The following is a 17,256-nucleotide window of genomic DNA, read 5'->3' on the forward strand; positions in this document are numbered from 1 at the left end:
GAAGGCTGAGACCAATTACACTGTGACGGAAAAAAAGCATGCCTGGTAATCATGTGGGCTCTTAGTAAGTGCTGGCCTTATTTGCATGGCCATCCATTTGACCTAGTCACGGACACCGTGCCCTATGTTGGCTGTTGTCCTTTAAAGCTCGATCAGGCCGTCTAGCCCGACGGGAACTTCACCTGCTGCTCCAGCATCCTGACGCCGACGCCTTCTCGCGCTCTCCCTTACCTGACAATGTCTCCTGCTCACTATATCAATTTACCGTTTGTTCGCTCGACCTTACCATCATCGCGTCTGAGCAGCGCAAGGACCGTTGGATTACCTCTCTTATAGACTTGCTTTCTGGTTCATCAGCACCACCAACTACTTGTACGCTGCGTCGGGAAGCTCATCATTTCACCATTCGCGACAACTTGCAATTCACCGACGCAGTTATAACCCCAACGGGTGGCAGTGGTTATTAGTAGCATCTCGCAGTCTCCCTTGCGACATATGCGCAGCTTTCCACTCTTATTCATAGTGTACAGTCTCTGGAGTATTCAAAACTTACCAGCGCATTTGACAGCGGTATTACTTGCGAGGGATGTACAGCTACGTTCACAAGTTCCTGCGCTCCTACCCCAATTGTCAGCGCCGGAAATCTCTTTCCCCGCCTGTAGCCACCCATTTTGCAACCTTTACCTTGCCCTACTTGGCCGTTGGGACACGTCGGCATTTATTTGTATGGGCCCCTGTCACTGACAGTGGCTGACGGGAGGGCGCCAGTTTCGGCGTATCGCGTGAGCTGGTCGACTGCCACAATGACCCAGTGGTTTACAGTCGATGTCAGTGACAGCGCGCGATGTTGCATCCTTCCTGCTTTGTTGATTCATCCTGCGCCATCGGCCACCTCAGGACCTGCTCAGTGATCGCGGACGTGCTTTCCTGTGCAAGATAGTTGAAGCCATTCTTAAAGAGTGCCACGTTGTCGATCGTACAAAGGCGGCGTGCCATCCAAAATCCAATGGTCTTACGCAACGCTTCAACCGTATCCTCGGCGACATGCTTGCCGTGTAAGTCGACTCCGACCACACAAATTGGGACGTCATTCTGCCCTTCGTGACCTACGCGTACAAACCCGCTGCTCAGAGCATCACCGGCTTTTAAGAATTTTTCTTACTGTACAGTCGGCACCCTTCGCACATCATCAACACAATTCTACCATACCGGCCGGATACATCTTAATGTGCGCAAATTTCTGCCATGGCAAGACACACTGAAGAGCGCCGCGATCTCGCTCGGGCCTTTACCTCCAATGACCAAGAGCGCCAGAAGAGCACTCGCGGTGACACCACTCCTGGGCCCACCATCCTTCCTGGAGCACTGGTGGGGCTCTCGGTTCCTTCCACTGCACCTGGTTTTTCTTCAATATTACTACTCCAGTTTGAAGGGCCCTGCCACGTCGTCGAACGCGCATCCCCTTAACTACGTGATCGAACTCGTTGAACCGTCTTCGGACATGCGCTGTCGCGGACGAGACATTGTCACCGTCAAGGGCCGCAAGCCGTGCTGGTATCCACTAAGAGTGAGGAGCTGTTAAGTCGCCGGACGGCTCCCTTTTCGTTCCTGGGGTCATTGTAGCGAAGAATAGGGACGCTATAGTGGCCGGGCCTGCCTTTCCAGCGCTGTTTAGCGGCTCAATGTCTCCAGCGCGTTTGCTCCAGGGACCCCGCTCGTGCTGGGAGTCTGTGCCAAGCTCTGACTGGTGGTCCCAAACGCCCGCGACTAATAAACGCCTTCTTATTATATATATATGTATATATATATATATATATATATATATATATATATATATATATATATATATATATATATATATATATATATATATATATATATATATATATACATACACGCTGCTGGCGCGTCGTGATGCATAGACTGGCCAGTTGTTTTGCGGGGCGCAGATAATCGCACTTATCAGGTATGACGGTCAAAAGGAACTGCACTTTAGATTGGCCGTAGGAAATAATGCAACGAGGAAGAAGTGTAAACCACTCATTTCTTATTTATAGCGGATTTACAAGGCCAATCGATCAGGCAATGTTAATTTTTATTGTTTGATGTTTAATATAATTAAATAAATTGATGTATATACAGGACATATATAGCCTATCACGAGACCCAGATGATAATGTAACAACCAGTACATGGAAACTGAGCAGTACGTATAACGAAAATAACATCATGGAAAGCAGCACTCCATGACCCTAAAAACATAAAGAAGCAGCTAATCGTCTACTGAAAAAGGCACACGAATTCTGCTGAGAAAATTATTAGCTCAAATGGCCTTAAATGGCATAATTATCTTAGTGAAATGCACCCTTCAGAAAGCTATTATTTCTGCAGTTCTGCCTTCCATATGAGGGTTCCACAAGGTTGTGCAGCACAACCTGCAAAGATATTCCAAATAAAACGTGATCACATGGTGCAGCGACATACCAGATGTTGTAATAGTATAGATCAAACACTTGCTACAAACTTATAAGTCGAACATCCTATACACATGGACTCTTTTGTGAACAAATAAATGTTCTCACTTCTCGTTGCCCTACACTTGGAGCCGCTTATGTCTCAGCATTTTTAAGTGCAGTCATGTTCGTGAATATAATGTTCTTCGTAATTACATAGATGTGTTAGCATATGCTGACGAACGTATTTTATTTTGCACGGATAAGCTCATTCCATCATAGACCCCTTTGATGCAGTCTCTGGTGTACAAATAAATAACTTTAGGAATTCAGGTTTCATGTGGTTTTGATTCATGCGGTTTGGATTGTAGGCTATTTCATCTTCACAATATGCCGGCGTTGAATGGTGGTGTTTTTATCTTTTTGTAGGTATTACTGGCTATTGAGCACTACACGCAAACAGTTGTGCTTGACCTTCGACTCCTTGGTATAGCAGACTCAGAATGTTTCTGTGTTTCAGGTTTTCAACTGCACAAGGCTTTACATTCTACACTATCGTAGAATTTTTTCGTTGTTTGCATGGTGTTGTTTTGTGGCCCTATGAAACGCGGCCGTTGCAACCGAAAAACTGGTGCTGGAGTAACAGGCGCAGGTTCTTTGCATGTTTTACAGTTATTCTCAAGCTTCTTAATTTTTTTCGGGACAGCTTTGATCCGATGTTGCGGGCTTTGCTGCATGTTAACCATGTCCATGTTTGGTCACAAATGGTAGTATCTTGTAGTTTACTTTCTCGATGTTCTTGATTGGAATCTTAGGGTAAAATTCGTTTTTCATTTGATTTTCATATCCGTTTTGCGCTCTCGGTCACAAAAGTTTGTTGCAATGTGGTAATATCGCTGATGTTCCCCCCGCCATACAAGCACTCAATATGCATACGACTACCAGGATGTACTGCGCTTGCAGTAGCAAGTAAAATGGCCCTATCTGCTTTCATAAAAATGTTCTTCAAGTTACGTTTGAAAATTTTGCCAGTCAAAACGTCTTCTTCGAAAAAATGTATTAATCGCGATACGTGCTGTACGATGCAATATATTGACTGAACTTCTCTGTGTAGGGCACTAAGATAAAGGGGATTACAGCTCTTTGATACGCACGCGCTGTCGCGCGAGCCCCTTGTTGCTACGGAACATTTAGATGTTCTACTCAGTGCTGACGCTGTCTCCCAGGTGCAGCTATGTTCACTACTTGGACTGACAGTTATGAAGCACGTTTGTTGCAGATGTCCACTGCACGTGTCTTGCCGAGATTTGTCACCACAGCTTCACTTAGAGCGACTCCCGCAGTGCAAGGAGTTTGTATGGTTTTAAGGCAAATCACCAGTGAAGCGTCTCGCTCCGTGCAGTAAACGAGCGGAGAAGACCAGGTCCGCAACCATTGTCATGCCATCAGTATGAAGCTGTGGTCAGCCCGTTGTCTCTACGCCATCTCGGTCGTGCTACCGTTTTCGTGACACAGACATGCCCACTTCAAAAAGCTGCCGAAAATACTTCGTGTCGCCTTGATCAAGCATTTTTGATGGCAGCAGTATACTCCCGAAGCATTTCTTTTGTGTCCATTGACCGAGGATCCCCGTAAGCTATTTGCTTACTTCGGCAACATTTCATGCTCAATACATGCTTTACACTGCGATCGGAATATCAGCGTGAACGGCAAGAGAGCTTCGGGCCGACTCCGTCGGACCCGATCATCAGGACGATGCTGCGGCGAATAATTGATTCCTTGCGGCAGCTGCTGCATCGCTCAAATATACTAGTCGCGAGAACAGCTGTAGAAATTATGCATTGCCTAGACAGTCTCCTGGCTCCCATACAGTAAGCTCGATCGCTCGGCCAAAGTGGATATAACATGCAGCATCATCATGCATGTGGCACCAAAGCAGTAGACTTTTCAGCAGATCTGATCATTGCGTCATTGATGTTGCCTTCATCTTCCCACCCTGTCCCTGTCTTTCCCCAAAACCCCTTTCTGAACACAGATTACCAGGCCGACTTCTCCTCATTTCTTTCAGTAAGGTTTCTCTCTCTCCTGACAATCATCTTCGATGGTGTCCGCAACAATTGTTATTCCGAGCCTTAATGGACCGCCACACCAGAATGACCCGTCCAGTTCATTTGTGATGCGAAATTATTCTACCATTCGTGTCTTTCTCGTGCGCAAACCACGGACCACGCCTCTCTTTCTGCTTTTATGCGTGCTAATTCCGCTCTTTGTCTCTTCGTAGACGAGGTTTACGCGATTCACACTGACGACTTTCACACGACTATTGTGAAGAATCGCAGCAAACTTGTCTGTGTGCAGAAAAATGCGAAACGGCCCTGCTATGATATGGTTGGCTTATGCTAACGCGGGGTTGTTTGCCCGGTAATGTATTTAAATATGTCGAATTCGACTTTTTCTGACCACCACTGAGGCGAGTCCACAGTGCGGAAGAGAAACAACGAAGCCGATTGTAAACAAAACATGTATATAATTAGAAAAAACCATCACACACATAAACCAACTAAAGAAGATGCCAAGACTAACAAAAGCGTTCATGTAGCTCTAGATGTTCTCACAGGCATAAACAATTGTGTAAAACAGTGAAGTGCGTGACTGGTCACAATTACTTCACATGCTTCGCGGCGCAGCTGCAGGGCGTCGGCCGCGTAAGGATCAGTCGCTGCTTGCTTCTTTAGAATCAGCCGCAGCTCGGCCAAGCAGTCACAGGAAGGGAGTGGTAGGAAACTAGGTTTGAGGATTGGGCGAGTTGGTATTGCATTCTAAAAGTCGTGCGGTGCAACGTACAGAGGAAGAAAGAAGCCGAGCCGGCCAGATAAAGCAACAGAGAGCTCCTCGTTCCCCTCCTCAGGCCAGCTCAGCTTGTTTCCTATTTGTATGTTGCGCTGTACCAGATTTAGAGTGGTAGGAAGTTCCTAGCCTTCGCGTCATGTCACCAGAATCCACGAATACCACAGGCTGGAGATAGGACCGAGGTCGGACTGTTGCTGAAGTCTTGAAGCTCGGACCTGCAGCCGGCCAGTTTCGCTACTCCGCCCGGCGCTCCTGACGTCTTGAGGTTCAGACTCACAGCCCAACAGCCTCGCTTGCTCAGCCTGGTGCCACTGAAGTCTTCAGGTTACGACCCGCAGACCGCCAGCCTCGCTTAATCCACGCCGTTTTTGTTCCCCTCCTCTTCTCCTCCCTCTTCCAGAACTCGTGTGTCTTTATTGGCTGTCGGCGGAGGTGACGCGTCCTGCTAGCTCGCACCGAATACCACTGTTCTTTCTTTTCTTTTCAAGTCACTGGTCATCCGCCGCACAAGACACGCGCACATTAGTCTTAATACATGACAGAAGTACCCCTTTTCGAAAAATGTTTTTAATGAAGGTAAAAAATTGAGCCGATGCGCGTGGACTCGCGAGACTTCAAACAGTTTATCTGCTAAACAAATTGAGCAATATAACGAATTCACACAATGAATGAAAAACACATCAAAGCATACAGTCATGAACTTCCTAAACCGTAGGTTAAACGAATGATCCTGACCTACTCAAATAATCAGTTACAGCATTTCCTGCTCCTTCTCTGAAGCCTCTACGGATGCATCCATTTCTAGTTGTACAACAACAAATGGATTAGTTTGGAACACGGCCGGTGGTTGGCGCGTTTCATACTGCTTCAGCATGTTGATGTGGAATAGTTTGGTGGTATGGCCAGCATCCAAGCAGTAGTTAAAGTTATTTTTCTTTCCAATGACAACATATGGTCCCTTCCATTGTATCATGAGTTCGTTATCACCGGTTGAGAGAAGTATGAGCACGCGTCAACGCGGCAACTGTTCCAGTCGTTGTGCTCCTTTTAAGTCCTCTTTGCACAAGTTCTGCTGAGGTACCTTCAGGGTCTCTTCTAGTCGGTTTCTGGGGTACAGGACATATGCGTATGTAGTTTTAACATCTTCCTTGAGCCCGTCTGTTGTCCAGACATTCTTGAGTAGAGCCACAGGTAATCGCGCTTCATGTCCGTTCGAATGGTGAAAAACCGAGGCTCGTTTGTAGAACCTCACGGTAAGATAAAGGAAGAGGGACAAGATATCGATCCCGGGCTTTTGGTTTTTCTTGGCATAGCTTCTGCAGCATCACCTTAGAGGTGCCTTTGAAGCGCTTTACCATTCGATTACACAACGGATGATAAGGCGTTGAGCTCAGATGCCTGATCGCGAGTAAATCATTTATTTATCTCAAAAAGTCTTATGTTAAACAAGATGCCTGTTCGCAAAGAATCTCGCATGGGAAACCTCTCCTTGAGAAGATCCCAACCAGCCCTTCGACTATGGTCGCTGAGTCGATTGAAGGTAAAGGGATGGCGTCCGGAAATCATGGTGTAAAATCCACAAGAGTGAGTGTGTATTGGTTGCCCTTACTTGATGTTGGACTCAAAGGGCCGGTGATATCTACCGCAACCCGTTCGAATGGGGTATCATTAGACGTCATTCATCCAAGTGGAGCCTTGCCCACTCTACCCTTTGGAGAAGTTCTTTGAGTCATCGCACAATAAGGACTTCGAGGCGCAGACATTACGGTAACACTGCTTGTTCGATTACTTTCCCTGGCACATTTGCTAGGATTGGTACAATAGGATCTAATTCAGGTGGAACGAATCGGCCTTTACACTTTTTCCTGGAATATTTTTGCCAACTTTACGCGCTATGGTTGCTTAGTGGCTATGGTGTTGGGCTGCTAAGGTCGTGGTCGAGGTCGTGGTATCGAATCCCGGCCACGGCGGTCGCATTTCGATGGGGGCGAAATGCGAAAACACCTGTGTACTTAGATTTAGGTGCACGTTAAAGAACCCCAGGTGGTCCAAATTCAGAAAGTGGCTTTGGCACGTAAAACCTCATAATTTAATTCTTTTCCTACTCTGTTTCTGCGAAGACGAATTGTCGTGTCTTCCTGCTGTTTTGTCCGAAACACAATTCTCTCGACAATTTCAAACCTCCACCTTCAACTGGAAACATGGCTTCGAGGTCTCGGTACCCGCTATAACTTGCAGAGAAACCCTATCTAATTTCGATGAGTTCATTTCACGTGGTGCACTTGCAACAGAAGTAAACGAGGACGCTTTCCAGTTGAGATCTGGTTCCATTGGCTGGCGTGATCAAGAAACGTTACCAATGATCATATCATACAGTCATCTTTTGATGCTTAACAGGGAGAGCCGGGCTAGTTGGTGTTCGATATTAGAATGCATCATGTAACCGCGCGAATAACAAAGGACAAAGAAGAAACGTCCGCGTATGTCCTGTGTGTTTCCTTCTTTGTCCTTTGTTGATTGCGCGGTTACATGATGCAGTCTTTTTAGGCACTTTGCGAACGAAACACTGGGGAAGTACGGTGATTAAAGGTTGACTTCTGCTTCCGTAGCTTTAATGGGGCTACCATCAGCCAGAGGTATCATAGATTCTGTGCCTAGCGTTGTTGCGTCCAGTAGAAGAGGTCATAGAAGAACTATGCTGTTGTATCCTGTATCTCTCAGCACCCACACGTACGGTCCAAAAAGCTTGCCTTTTAACACCGGCATGTCTGAAGATTTCCTCGGCCACACTTTCAAAGCCGTGCATCTTTACGCTGGCCGGGAAGTATTATGCAGCATTATGATGAGCCCTCGGCAGCAGGTTCATACTGGTTGCAAGATTGCACGTTGCGTCCATACTTGCGGCAATATTCGCAATACGGCTTTTTTTACCTTCGTATGGCTATCCTACGTCCTATGTAATACATTGTCCCATCTCAAGCAACAGACTTGCGACTTCGCTTGTTTATCATCCGTTCCTTTTCCGTGGCTTTGTTCAAGTTGCTCCTTGAACGCCAGCAAATTACGCTGCTACTGAGCCTCCAAACTGCGCTGTGCTACTTCCGAGGCGTCATCCACGGTCTCGCATTTCTTTTGCGAAAGAAAAGCGCCAAACAACTATGGAAGTTGTTCAAGGATTGTTTTGCGACTATCAAATTCGCGAACCGCATTGAAATACACTTGTAGAAATGTTGGCTCCCGCTTTTACCTTGTTCTCGTTTTTCTCATTCGCTCGGATTGCCGATTCCACCCAACGGTAGAAGTAGCTGCACAAGCGAGTAGCGTACTGCTCACCGGCTTCTCCATCCTGCAGTTTACTTTGCTGAAATCTTTCTCTTTACCAATTTTAGGCGACTGTTCTTTGTGGCCACAATTATACGTAGCTGCCAGAAATGTTCACTATTTCGAGGAACATTGGCATATTGACATACAACTTCTTATCTTTTTCACAACGAGCATTCGTTGCAACCACCTTTCCGCTGCTATTGTTTCGATCGTTAATGCAACAAGCTTAAGGAACCCTTAAACAATAAATAATTGTAACTTCACTACACTGTAAAATGTGTTTTGCCTATTGTGATTGTTCTGTTTACATACCACCAGTTCCATTGTGTCATGCATGGTCTCCGAGAGAATATAATTGACCTAAGTTGAATGAAGCTGTAATGAGGAGGATCCAAGTTTGCAGCGCCTTGTTTTCAACGCGGCGAAGTCATTTTGCTTCAGGTGGACATGCATGTGCAACTAGATGTTACCAAAAAGTGTACGCGGCTGAATGCACACACATTTTATATTGCCTTCCTTAGTTCGTGTCAAAACTGCCATGCACTTGCGGCACTGTCTTCTTATTTCCGATACAACTATAACACAGAACATAGTTGTTTAAACAGTAGTATCCCATTTGCTAAAAGATACTATATTGGCCCGCCAGGCTTGATTACCTGATGTCCATAGGACGGCAACAGCCACGGCAAGCAGAATGGCTTTCAGCTTCATGGTAGGGTACGTCGAGGAACTGAAACAAGGAAAATGGTTTTGAATTACTCTGCGTAATATTGTTCTACTCAAACTAAAAGCCTCACGAACAGTGCTACCTTCATCACTCATAATAAAAAAAAACGCCTTTACAAGTGTGTGTCAATATGACGATGTTGGAGCGCTTAGGTGGAGACAACGAATACTAATGTATAGACGCCCACGAATAGATAAGTCACGCAGGTCTACCTTGATTTAGCCTGGTGAAACTGAAATCTGAAGTTGATTTCGAAAACAGGCGTTAACAGTAAGGACATCCTGAGCGAATAAACAGCAGTTGTTGAAGGTCTCTTGAAATACAGGCTGTAAAGGCGTAATTGCTGACACGGCCTGAGACGAAATAAAACTCACCAGCAAAATACTTCTTGGTTTCACGCTAACGTGCATTTCAGGCTGCGCTGGCAACAAGTGCACTTAGACAACTCCATCAATACGCAGTAGAGCTGTTTCCATTTAACGGCCGTGGGCCCTGGACCATCCGTATCGCATACAAGCATCCGAAAATGACAATTTTGATGGTGCATGGCACAAAGGAATTCCCTCAGAACAATGCTTGTTTGATACCTTCGGCGTTAGCTACACACTCGCCGCTAAGTACGGTTGAACGTTTTCCGGCTATACTCCGTACCAGCAGCCATTGATAGCTTATTTTTAACTTTTGTGCTTTCGTAGCCTCCAACGTGTGTTTGGTACATCAACGAAATAAATTACAGAAATTGCAAATCTTCATATTGCGCTTACTGCGTCTTTTATGCCTCTGCTCGATTACAGAATCAGACGACGATGATATATGAGATTTATTAGCGCAAGGGCCAGGGATGGCCAATTGCGCTACAGAATCAGTCATGTTTATCGTGAGAGAAAGGCTAAAAGTGGCTATCGGAGACTGCGATAGTTGCGAATTACAAAAGTTTCACATTGCTAAAACATTTTCTAAGTCAAAAACACGCTGACACGTGTGCGTTGCTATAAACTAGTGCGCTTATGGAAAAAAATTGCGGCAGTACACATCTCACGATGTCTCTCGACGGCAATGCGTTAGCATTGAAATGTAGACAGGCATGCCGTCGGAACGGGTTATATATGAGGCGTATACTGCAGCATGAGTGCTCTTTCGCACTTCCCTAAAAACGCTCGGCGCCATCTAGGACCGCCGCCGCTATGCTTGCGCATGGTCACCGAAATGCATTGCGCGCCGGTTTGTGCGAAGACCGGGAAACACATCATGCGACGGCCGAGCTCCTCTATAGCCGCTGATTCAGTCACGCAGTGCCGCCTACCGGCGCTGCCGATAAATCAGGCAGGCCGGCATCGGGAAACGCTGAAACTTCCTCCTTGGCTATCGCACACTGCGTGAAACATAATCAGTGAACAAAGTTGACCAGAGGTTCGTTGAAGAGTGGTACATATCGAGTTAATTCAAGGCGCATCTTTCTAAAGCATTGACATGAAAGGCATTCACTGAGAAGGGCAGACACCCAGTGAATTTGTGTAGCTGGTTTGTAACGCGTCCGGTTGCTGTCCTTTCGGAACTCTTGTGACATCGATTTGATTCCGCTCAGCACCAGAGAAAATTAAGGAATTTTGTTCGTAATCGAAGTGCGGCACATAGCTACTAAAGCATACCCAGTGACCAAGGTTGGCGTCAAAGAGGTCTACTGGAGGCCAGCGAATACCGTTAAGCGCATACCCAGGGCTCCAACTCGACGTCAAAAATCTTCTAACTGAGGTACCTACCCAGTCCCGCGTCTACGGTGGTCCATATAGGCGTCAAAGAGGTTCATAAGTGCACACATTTCGGCTAGTTCATACAGAAACATGATGAAAATGAGCAGCGAAACATTTACGCAAACCATAGGAAAGCAAGACACACAAGCGCTTAACTCTCAACGGGATTTTTCGCGGAAAGCACAGTGACATGAATGCGGAATAATTATCACAGTGCGATAATAAAAAGATTAACATCTCAAGTGCAACAGCACAAAAGCTTCCTTTTGCGCGTGCCACGCTATTCCGCGTGTACTTACAACGAACTCGCTTGCATTTTGTCGAGGTACTGCATTTCATATTTGGTCAATACGAATGATGGATGACTCATGCATCTGTTTTGTTCGTTTTGAATCTGGTAAGGTTCAATTATCATGCTGCATACACTACCTTTATGTCATGCGATGATGTTAGTCTTACCTACATATGGCATACAGCCGCATGCATGGCAGTGTAAGTTAAGGCGAGTCGGTTCGTTATTCTTTCTTCTATTTTCGTGTCACTTTTTTCTGACATTTATATATCTTTCTGATTGACCTGCGTAGCATCGTTCAGACGAAAAGCGGAGCTTGTATACAATCTTTGCTGAGGGCACCGTAAACATTGTCTCGAGCACATGGGAATATGCTAGCCAACTTTACAGGTGCAGAAAACACCGCCTAAATGTGATGCGCTTTAAAGAATATCGGGACGGGATGTGACGTCGGCGTCTTTCCGCGCAAGTTATCAATCATCTGCCCACGTGCTCGAGGGAAGGTTGAGGGGGCTCCTAGTAAAAGAGCATGCAATGTCACGCACACGTCACAGTGAATGAAGGGGCGTTGTATATGAGCTCAAATAAAATTAAATAATGGGGTTTTAGGTGCCAAAACCACCTCCTGATTATGAGGCACGCCGTAGTGGGGGACTCCGGAAATTTCGACCGCCTGGAGTTGAGGTGAGGTGAGTAATGCTGCGGCACTCATCCCTCACGCTGCTCTAAGACTCGGCGCCCTCTAGCGGCGGCGCCACGAAGCGGGCGCATGGCTATATAACGAATTGCATGGCGTCCTGGTGGATGCCAAGGCTGTGAAATGCGTCATGTGACAGCCCGAGCTCCTCTCTCGCTCTTCTTTCCGGACACGCTGCGCCGTGTAGTGGCGCTGTCAATAAATGCGCACGTGCACTCCGATGCGTGCCACTTACGGCGAACGCTGATAGTTCGCTTTCTGCACGCCCAGTGCCACATAAACAGCAACCAAAGCTGGCGAGAGGTTAATTGAAGAGCAGCATCGGCTCGCTAAAGCATGGGCGTGAAAAACGTTCAGTGAAAAGTGGCACAAATTCAGTAGAATTTTGCGCAGCATGCTGAAGCGTCAAGTTGTTGTTCTCGCAAAATCGTTGTGAGGCGAGTTCGGTCCCGGTCCGCATCGGATAAATTTAAAGGATTGTTTAGGTCATTTTACTACGGCACACATATATCGGTACTTTCTCAGTGACCAAAGTTGTGATAACAGAGGTTCCCTCTACAGCAGCACAGAGAGAGTGGTACATGACCAGCGCTCCTTGTCCGCGTCAAAAAGTTTCTCTGGAGAGCAGTAATAGCCAGTTCTTCGTCTATATTGACCCATCATGGCATTGAAAAAATTCGTTAAAAAGCGGCGCCATATGGACATATCACAATAATACAGCCGCCTAAGTTGGTGCCATTGTTGGCTTGGAACACTGTTCTCTCAGCACAGCAGCCTGTTGTGCCACTCATTCTACCATGAACTACCAATTGACTCAGGTAGGCGGCAAAATGTTTAGATACAAACAAACATTCATAGAAATATACTAGACAGATAGAGAGTTAGCCCCGGGAAATCTGTGAATGCTGAAAATGCTGAACAATGCTGAATAATGCTGAAAACGCTGCTAAGAACACATGAAAATCTCACCGTTTCAAAACAGCACCCGACACGGCGTCGATCTGCGCGCAGTTCTGGGCGACCGTCAAGAATGTGTTTGCTGCGGCGGGATCCTATTTTAAACTCGATGTCACGTGTGATCCGCTTGCTCGCGCAGCTGGTCTACAGCACTTATTCTATGTGTCAAAGCACCCACTGAGAGCGCATGTAACCGCTATAAAAAAGTAATAGCAACATTCCAGGTATGCAGTATTCATTATGATATGGTCACGTTGAAGTGATGGTAAAAAAAAATTAACCGACGATTACGATATTCTGTGATGCTAAATTTGAGCGCAGCTCTGTACGTATTCTCATTTTTACTGCCACTATTTCGTAATATGTTTATGTGGGCACACGGTTTATGTATGGAAGAGAACGCTTCGGCTAGCGTAGCTGGCGCGGAAAATGTGCTGCACATCGCTAACTGACCGATGTGTGGTACGACTGTCTCGCTGCTCGGGCGAGGTCGCGAGAAGCAGCTGGTGGGTGACGTGTAGGCGCGCTTCACTGCAGCGGCCATGCAGCCGCCATGCAGCAATTTCTTTGATACATAAGCCGCGCGCTACTCTGACGCCCTATCGTAACCATCGTCGCTGCACAGCCCGCCTTGCGCGACACTGCACTTCTCTTTGCACGATTTCCTTGCACCAATGACGAGAGCGGTATTGGTCGCGGCTAAATCGTACTACTAGCCCTACCGATGTCAGCGGGGACGACACCTTAGAGAGCACTACATCGAGTTTACTCGTAGCCGCTCGCCATTTCCCGTTCTGGGAGCAGTAATTTCCGTCGCGCAGTAATTTCCATCGAATCTGAAGGATAGGTTAAAGCAATGATGACAACGCGAGAAAGTCGGCACGCCCATTCATTCAGACAAGATGCGATATACATGCATACATACATTGAACATACAACGTACACCCTTTAGTCGCTGTCAGTCTATAATGAGAAGCGTAGACGACGGTGTTCGTCGTGGGGGTGTAGACATGCCGAGCCACCTCGCTCGACAAGGTCTATCTTCCGTGAAGAGACTGCTCAAGTCCGAAGTGTGGTGGCTACATATGATCCCGTCCCTGAATGGATTTCACGTCTGGACGCTTGTGTTTGTTTGCCAGAATTTTGAACTGACATTGGACTGTATACTATCTGTGAATTTGTTTCTCTTGTATGTTCATATATAATGTAACTGCGTTGGTCTGACAGTACCGATAATTCCATGCAATAAAGAAAAAAAAAGTGGGGGTGTAGCTCAGTGGTAGAGCGCTCGCTTCGCATGTGAGAAGTCCCGGGTTCAAACCCCGGCACCTCCATTTCGTTTTTTTTTTCGGTCTTTTTCTACGCGTTAGGGAGCAGATATCTTAATCGGACTTTCTGCAAAACTGCAACTTAATGGCGCATGCGCATGACCTTGCATACGCCGCGCATAGCAGGAAACGTTTCCTTCACTTCAGTCTGTGGCGTAGCTTTCGCCATTGATGATACTGAGCAAAAAAAAAATATTGCAATCGTTATTTTACGAGAAGGTGTGCCAAATATGAAAAGAAAAAGAACGTACGTTGAGGCCTAGCCTAGGCATCATGTGCCCAGACTATATTAAGGTGAAAGCTTTAAATGGCTCATGGGTCGGACAATCCGATGACCGTCCTGCGCAATGGCACCAAAGCGCTTGCGTCAGTAAGCCGTCCGCTCATTTATCAATAGAGCTCAATTATCTTGGTTCGCTTTGATTGTACACCCTTCTAAATAATCAGTGTGGCGACAAAAGTGTCTGCGTGTGGTATTCCCTTTTTTGTTCATACTTGCCGAGGAAGGAATGTACACCTGCCTTATCACGTTTTGAAAATCTGAGTTCGCCAGCGGGACCTCCAAATAAATCTGTTGCTGAACGTTAGCGCTGTTTGTTGAATTTGCCTTTCCGCGTGCCTCTCATTCTGCCTGCACTGCAAGAAACTAGACGGTGCCACGTATACAAGCCGATGTATCAGCCCTCGTCGATTAGTGTGTTAATTTAAAGAAAAGGTGGTCATTCAGTGAACCTCCGTATGTGCCTTAATCGTCTTCACGTACTTCCCATGACCGTTCTGACGCGTCATTAACCGCGCAGAACCAGTGGCTGTGTCGAGGTGACCGAAAATGAGAATAAGTAAAGACAAAACAAGTAATAGCAAGTAACAATGCCTTCAAATGAGAATCTGAAAATAGTTTAATGAACGTCTCATGATCGTGCAGGCTTTCGCCTTGATTGTCTCTAGCGTACGCTCAAGCGACTGTCAACTTTTTCCAACGCCTTAGCTCGCGCACTGGTAGCAAAATGTAGTGTGTCGAACCATTATGGAAACAGAGCGTGGCTCAGTTCCCTTAACTATAATTTAGCCTATCTTGCATGTGTTCCCAATAACCTTCATTTGAAATACACTGCTCGGGTCCTTCCTACGTTTTCCTTGTCTCCGCTGCTTTTTTCTTGTCGCCATTCTAAAGTTACGTCCAACTTACATGGGTGAAGTATCAAAGTCGGATTCATACGTAAAACTGAACTGCAAAGCGTCAAACTGCTTTCACAGTACACCGGTCAGAATACCTACAGAGATGTCCATCATACACGAATACCTCGCCGTCATCACATGTTCATCGCTAACAGGAGGGATAATCTACGTGCTATGCCTGATTTCGATGGCAATCAGTGCCAGCGTGGCTTACGGCTCGCTTTTCTAATGAATTACGTATTTAGAAGCTGCTGTAGGCGTTAAATAAGAGATAAGCGCTTGTAGTAAGGCGTACATAATCTGTCAAAAAATGATACTTCAGAGTCGTAAATATCAACAAAAGATCAAGTGGCAGAAATGTCTATCAGTTGCTAGATTTTCAAGTACAGAACTCCGTGAGCGCACTACCTTAGTGGCGTTGGGTCAGAATCTGTGGTAGCTACGTTAGAGTACCCGGATGTGATACGAAGCACCTAATTTTTCAACGTGCTCTTTCTTTCTTTATTTCCTTTGTTTTGGTACACGACACCTTGTGTGATGCAGCTAAAACCTTTTTGCCACATAGACCCAACAACGGTAAGATCACAGCAAACAGTGCGTCCTCAGTAACATTCACCAGCCACATGTATTAGACCGTGTGGTCATGCATTTACGCACATTTAATGCGCAACTTTTACATGAGCTATTAGCACATCTAAGAGCAGCGCAATAAACTTACCTAAACACATACTTTGGGGGAAATGTTTGTCGAACAGCAGTGAGGACACACTGCTTCCTGTCAGATTCCCGTTTTAAGATGCAAATGACGAAAAACGCTTTTGACACGTCAGGCAGAGGTATACAGAAAAAAAAACTACTTAAAAATGTACTCAGCTGGTATGGAACCAAACTGGGGTATTCTAGAGTGGTAATAGTAAATTTTCAGGCCAGGCCAAGAATAGAGAAGTTGCTGTTATTTTCTCTACGTGCCATCGAATAGGTGAAACGCAAAACAGGATTTATAAACCCACTATTTAAGGAGATGGCCCGGATGGCTGAGCACGTGCAACGTCCCGGTGATCTTCTTCTTCGTTAGTCCAAGGAGTGGCTTGTAACGATATTAAGCCCTACAAGCAAAGTGTTAAGTTTGTTGCTGCCAGGTTTTTGACGATTTCGGGGTTTATGAAGGCTAATTCGTGTTTACTTTACGGTCTCTTGTCTGTTTGCAAAGCGAGCACTTAGCTGCAGTGGCACTGAATGCCATAGGAGTGAGTTACTGCAAATGAACTCTCACGTGGACAGCAGTCACTGCTTTAAATACACGAAACAGCCTGTGTGTACGGACACAGCCTAGTATGCTTTCAGACGGATGCAGATGCACGACGCATCATAGGACGCCGGGTACACGAGCTACGAATTTCCAAGTTTTTATCAGGCATCCCCTAAGAAAAACAATTTCATCATCATCATCATCATCATGGGCATGATTAGAGTTCTCCATGGGGATACCATTAGAATACAGCTTTCAGAATATACGTTAAGAAGGAAGTACTTGTGTACAACAAGGATGCCGCTCGCCTGTTTGCGAACGAAAAACTGACAGCGACTTGAAGAACCCTCAGCGGAGTTAACCAGTGGGTGAATGGTTGTGGTCGCTGCTTCAGGCTATTTGACGCTTTTCCTGATTTTTCATTCGCTGTTTCGATTTGTACATGCTCG

General features: G+C 46.1%; 1 protein-coding gene and 1 non-coding gene across 4 annotated transcripts in view; one reads left to right on the plus strand and one right to left on the minus strand.

Annotated features, from left to right (window-relative positions):
- LOC135909021 (uncharacterized) overlaps positions 1–17,256 on the minus strand; it is an 85,373-nt gene that overhangs the window by 6,893 nt on the left and 61,224 nt on the right. For 2 of the 3 annotated variants that reach the window (XM_065440882.1, XM_065440881.1), the window contains one exon: positions 9,284–9,357. In XM_065440882.1, coding sequence (XP_065296954.1) covers positions 9,284–9,357 — 74 coding nt within the window. Of the gene's footprint in view, positions 1–9,283; positions 9,358–13,063; positions 13,210–17,256 lie in introns of those variants that run through there. The other variant, XR_010566531.2, reaches the window with a different exon arrangement.
- Positions 14,314–14,385, plus strand: TRNAA-CGC (transfer RNA alanine (anticodon CGC)). Its single transcript has one exon. It is a non-coding gene; the product is annotated as a tRNA-Ala (tRNA).

This window comes from Dermacentor albipictus, chromosome 2 (assembly GCF_038994185.2).
Source record: "Dermacentor albipictus isolate Rhodes 1998 colony chromosome 2, USDA_Dalb.pri_finalv2, whole genome shotgun sequence".
Lineage (NCBI taxonomy): Eukaryota > Metazoa > Arthropoda > Arachnida > Ixodida > Ixodidae > Dermacentor > Dermacentor albipictus.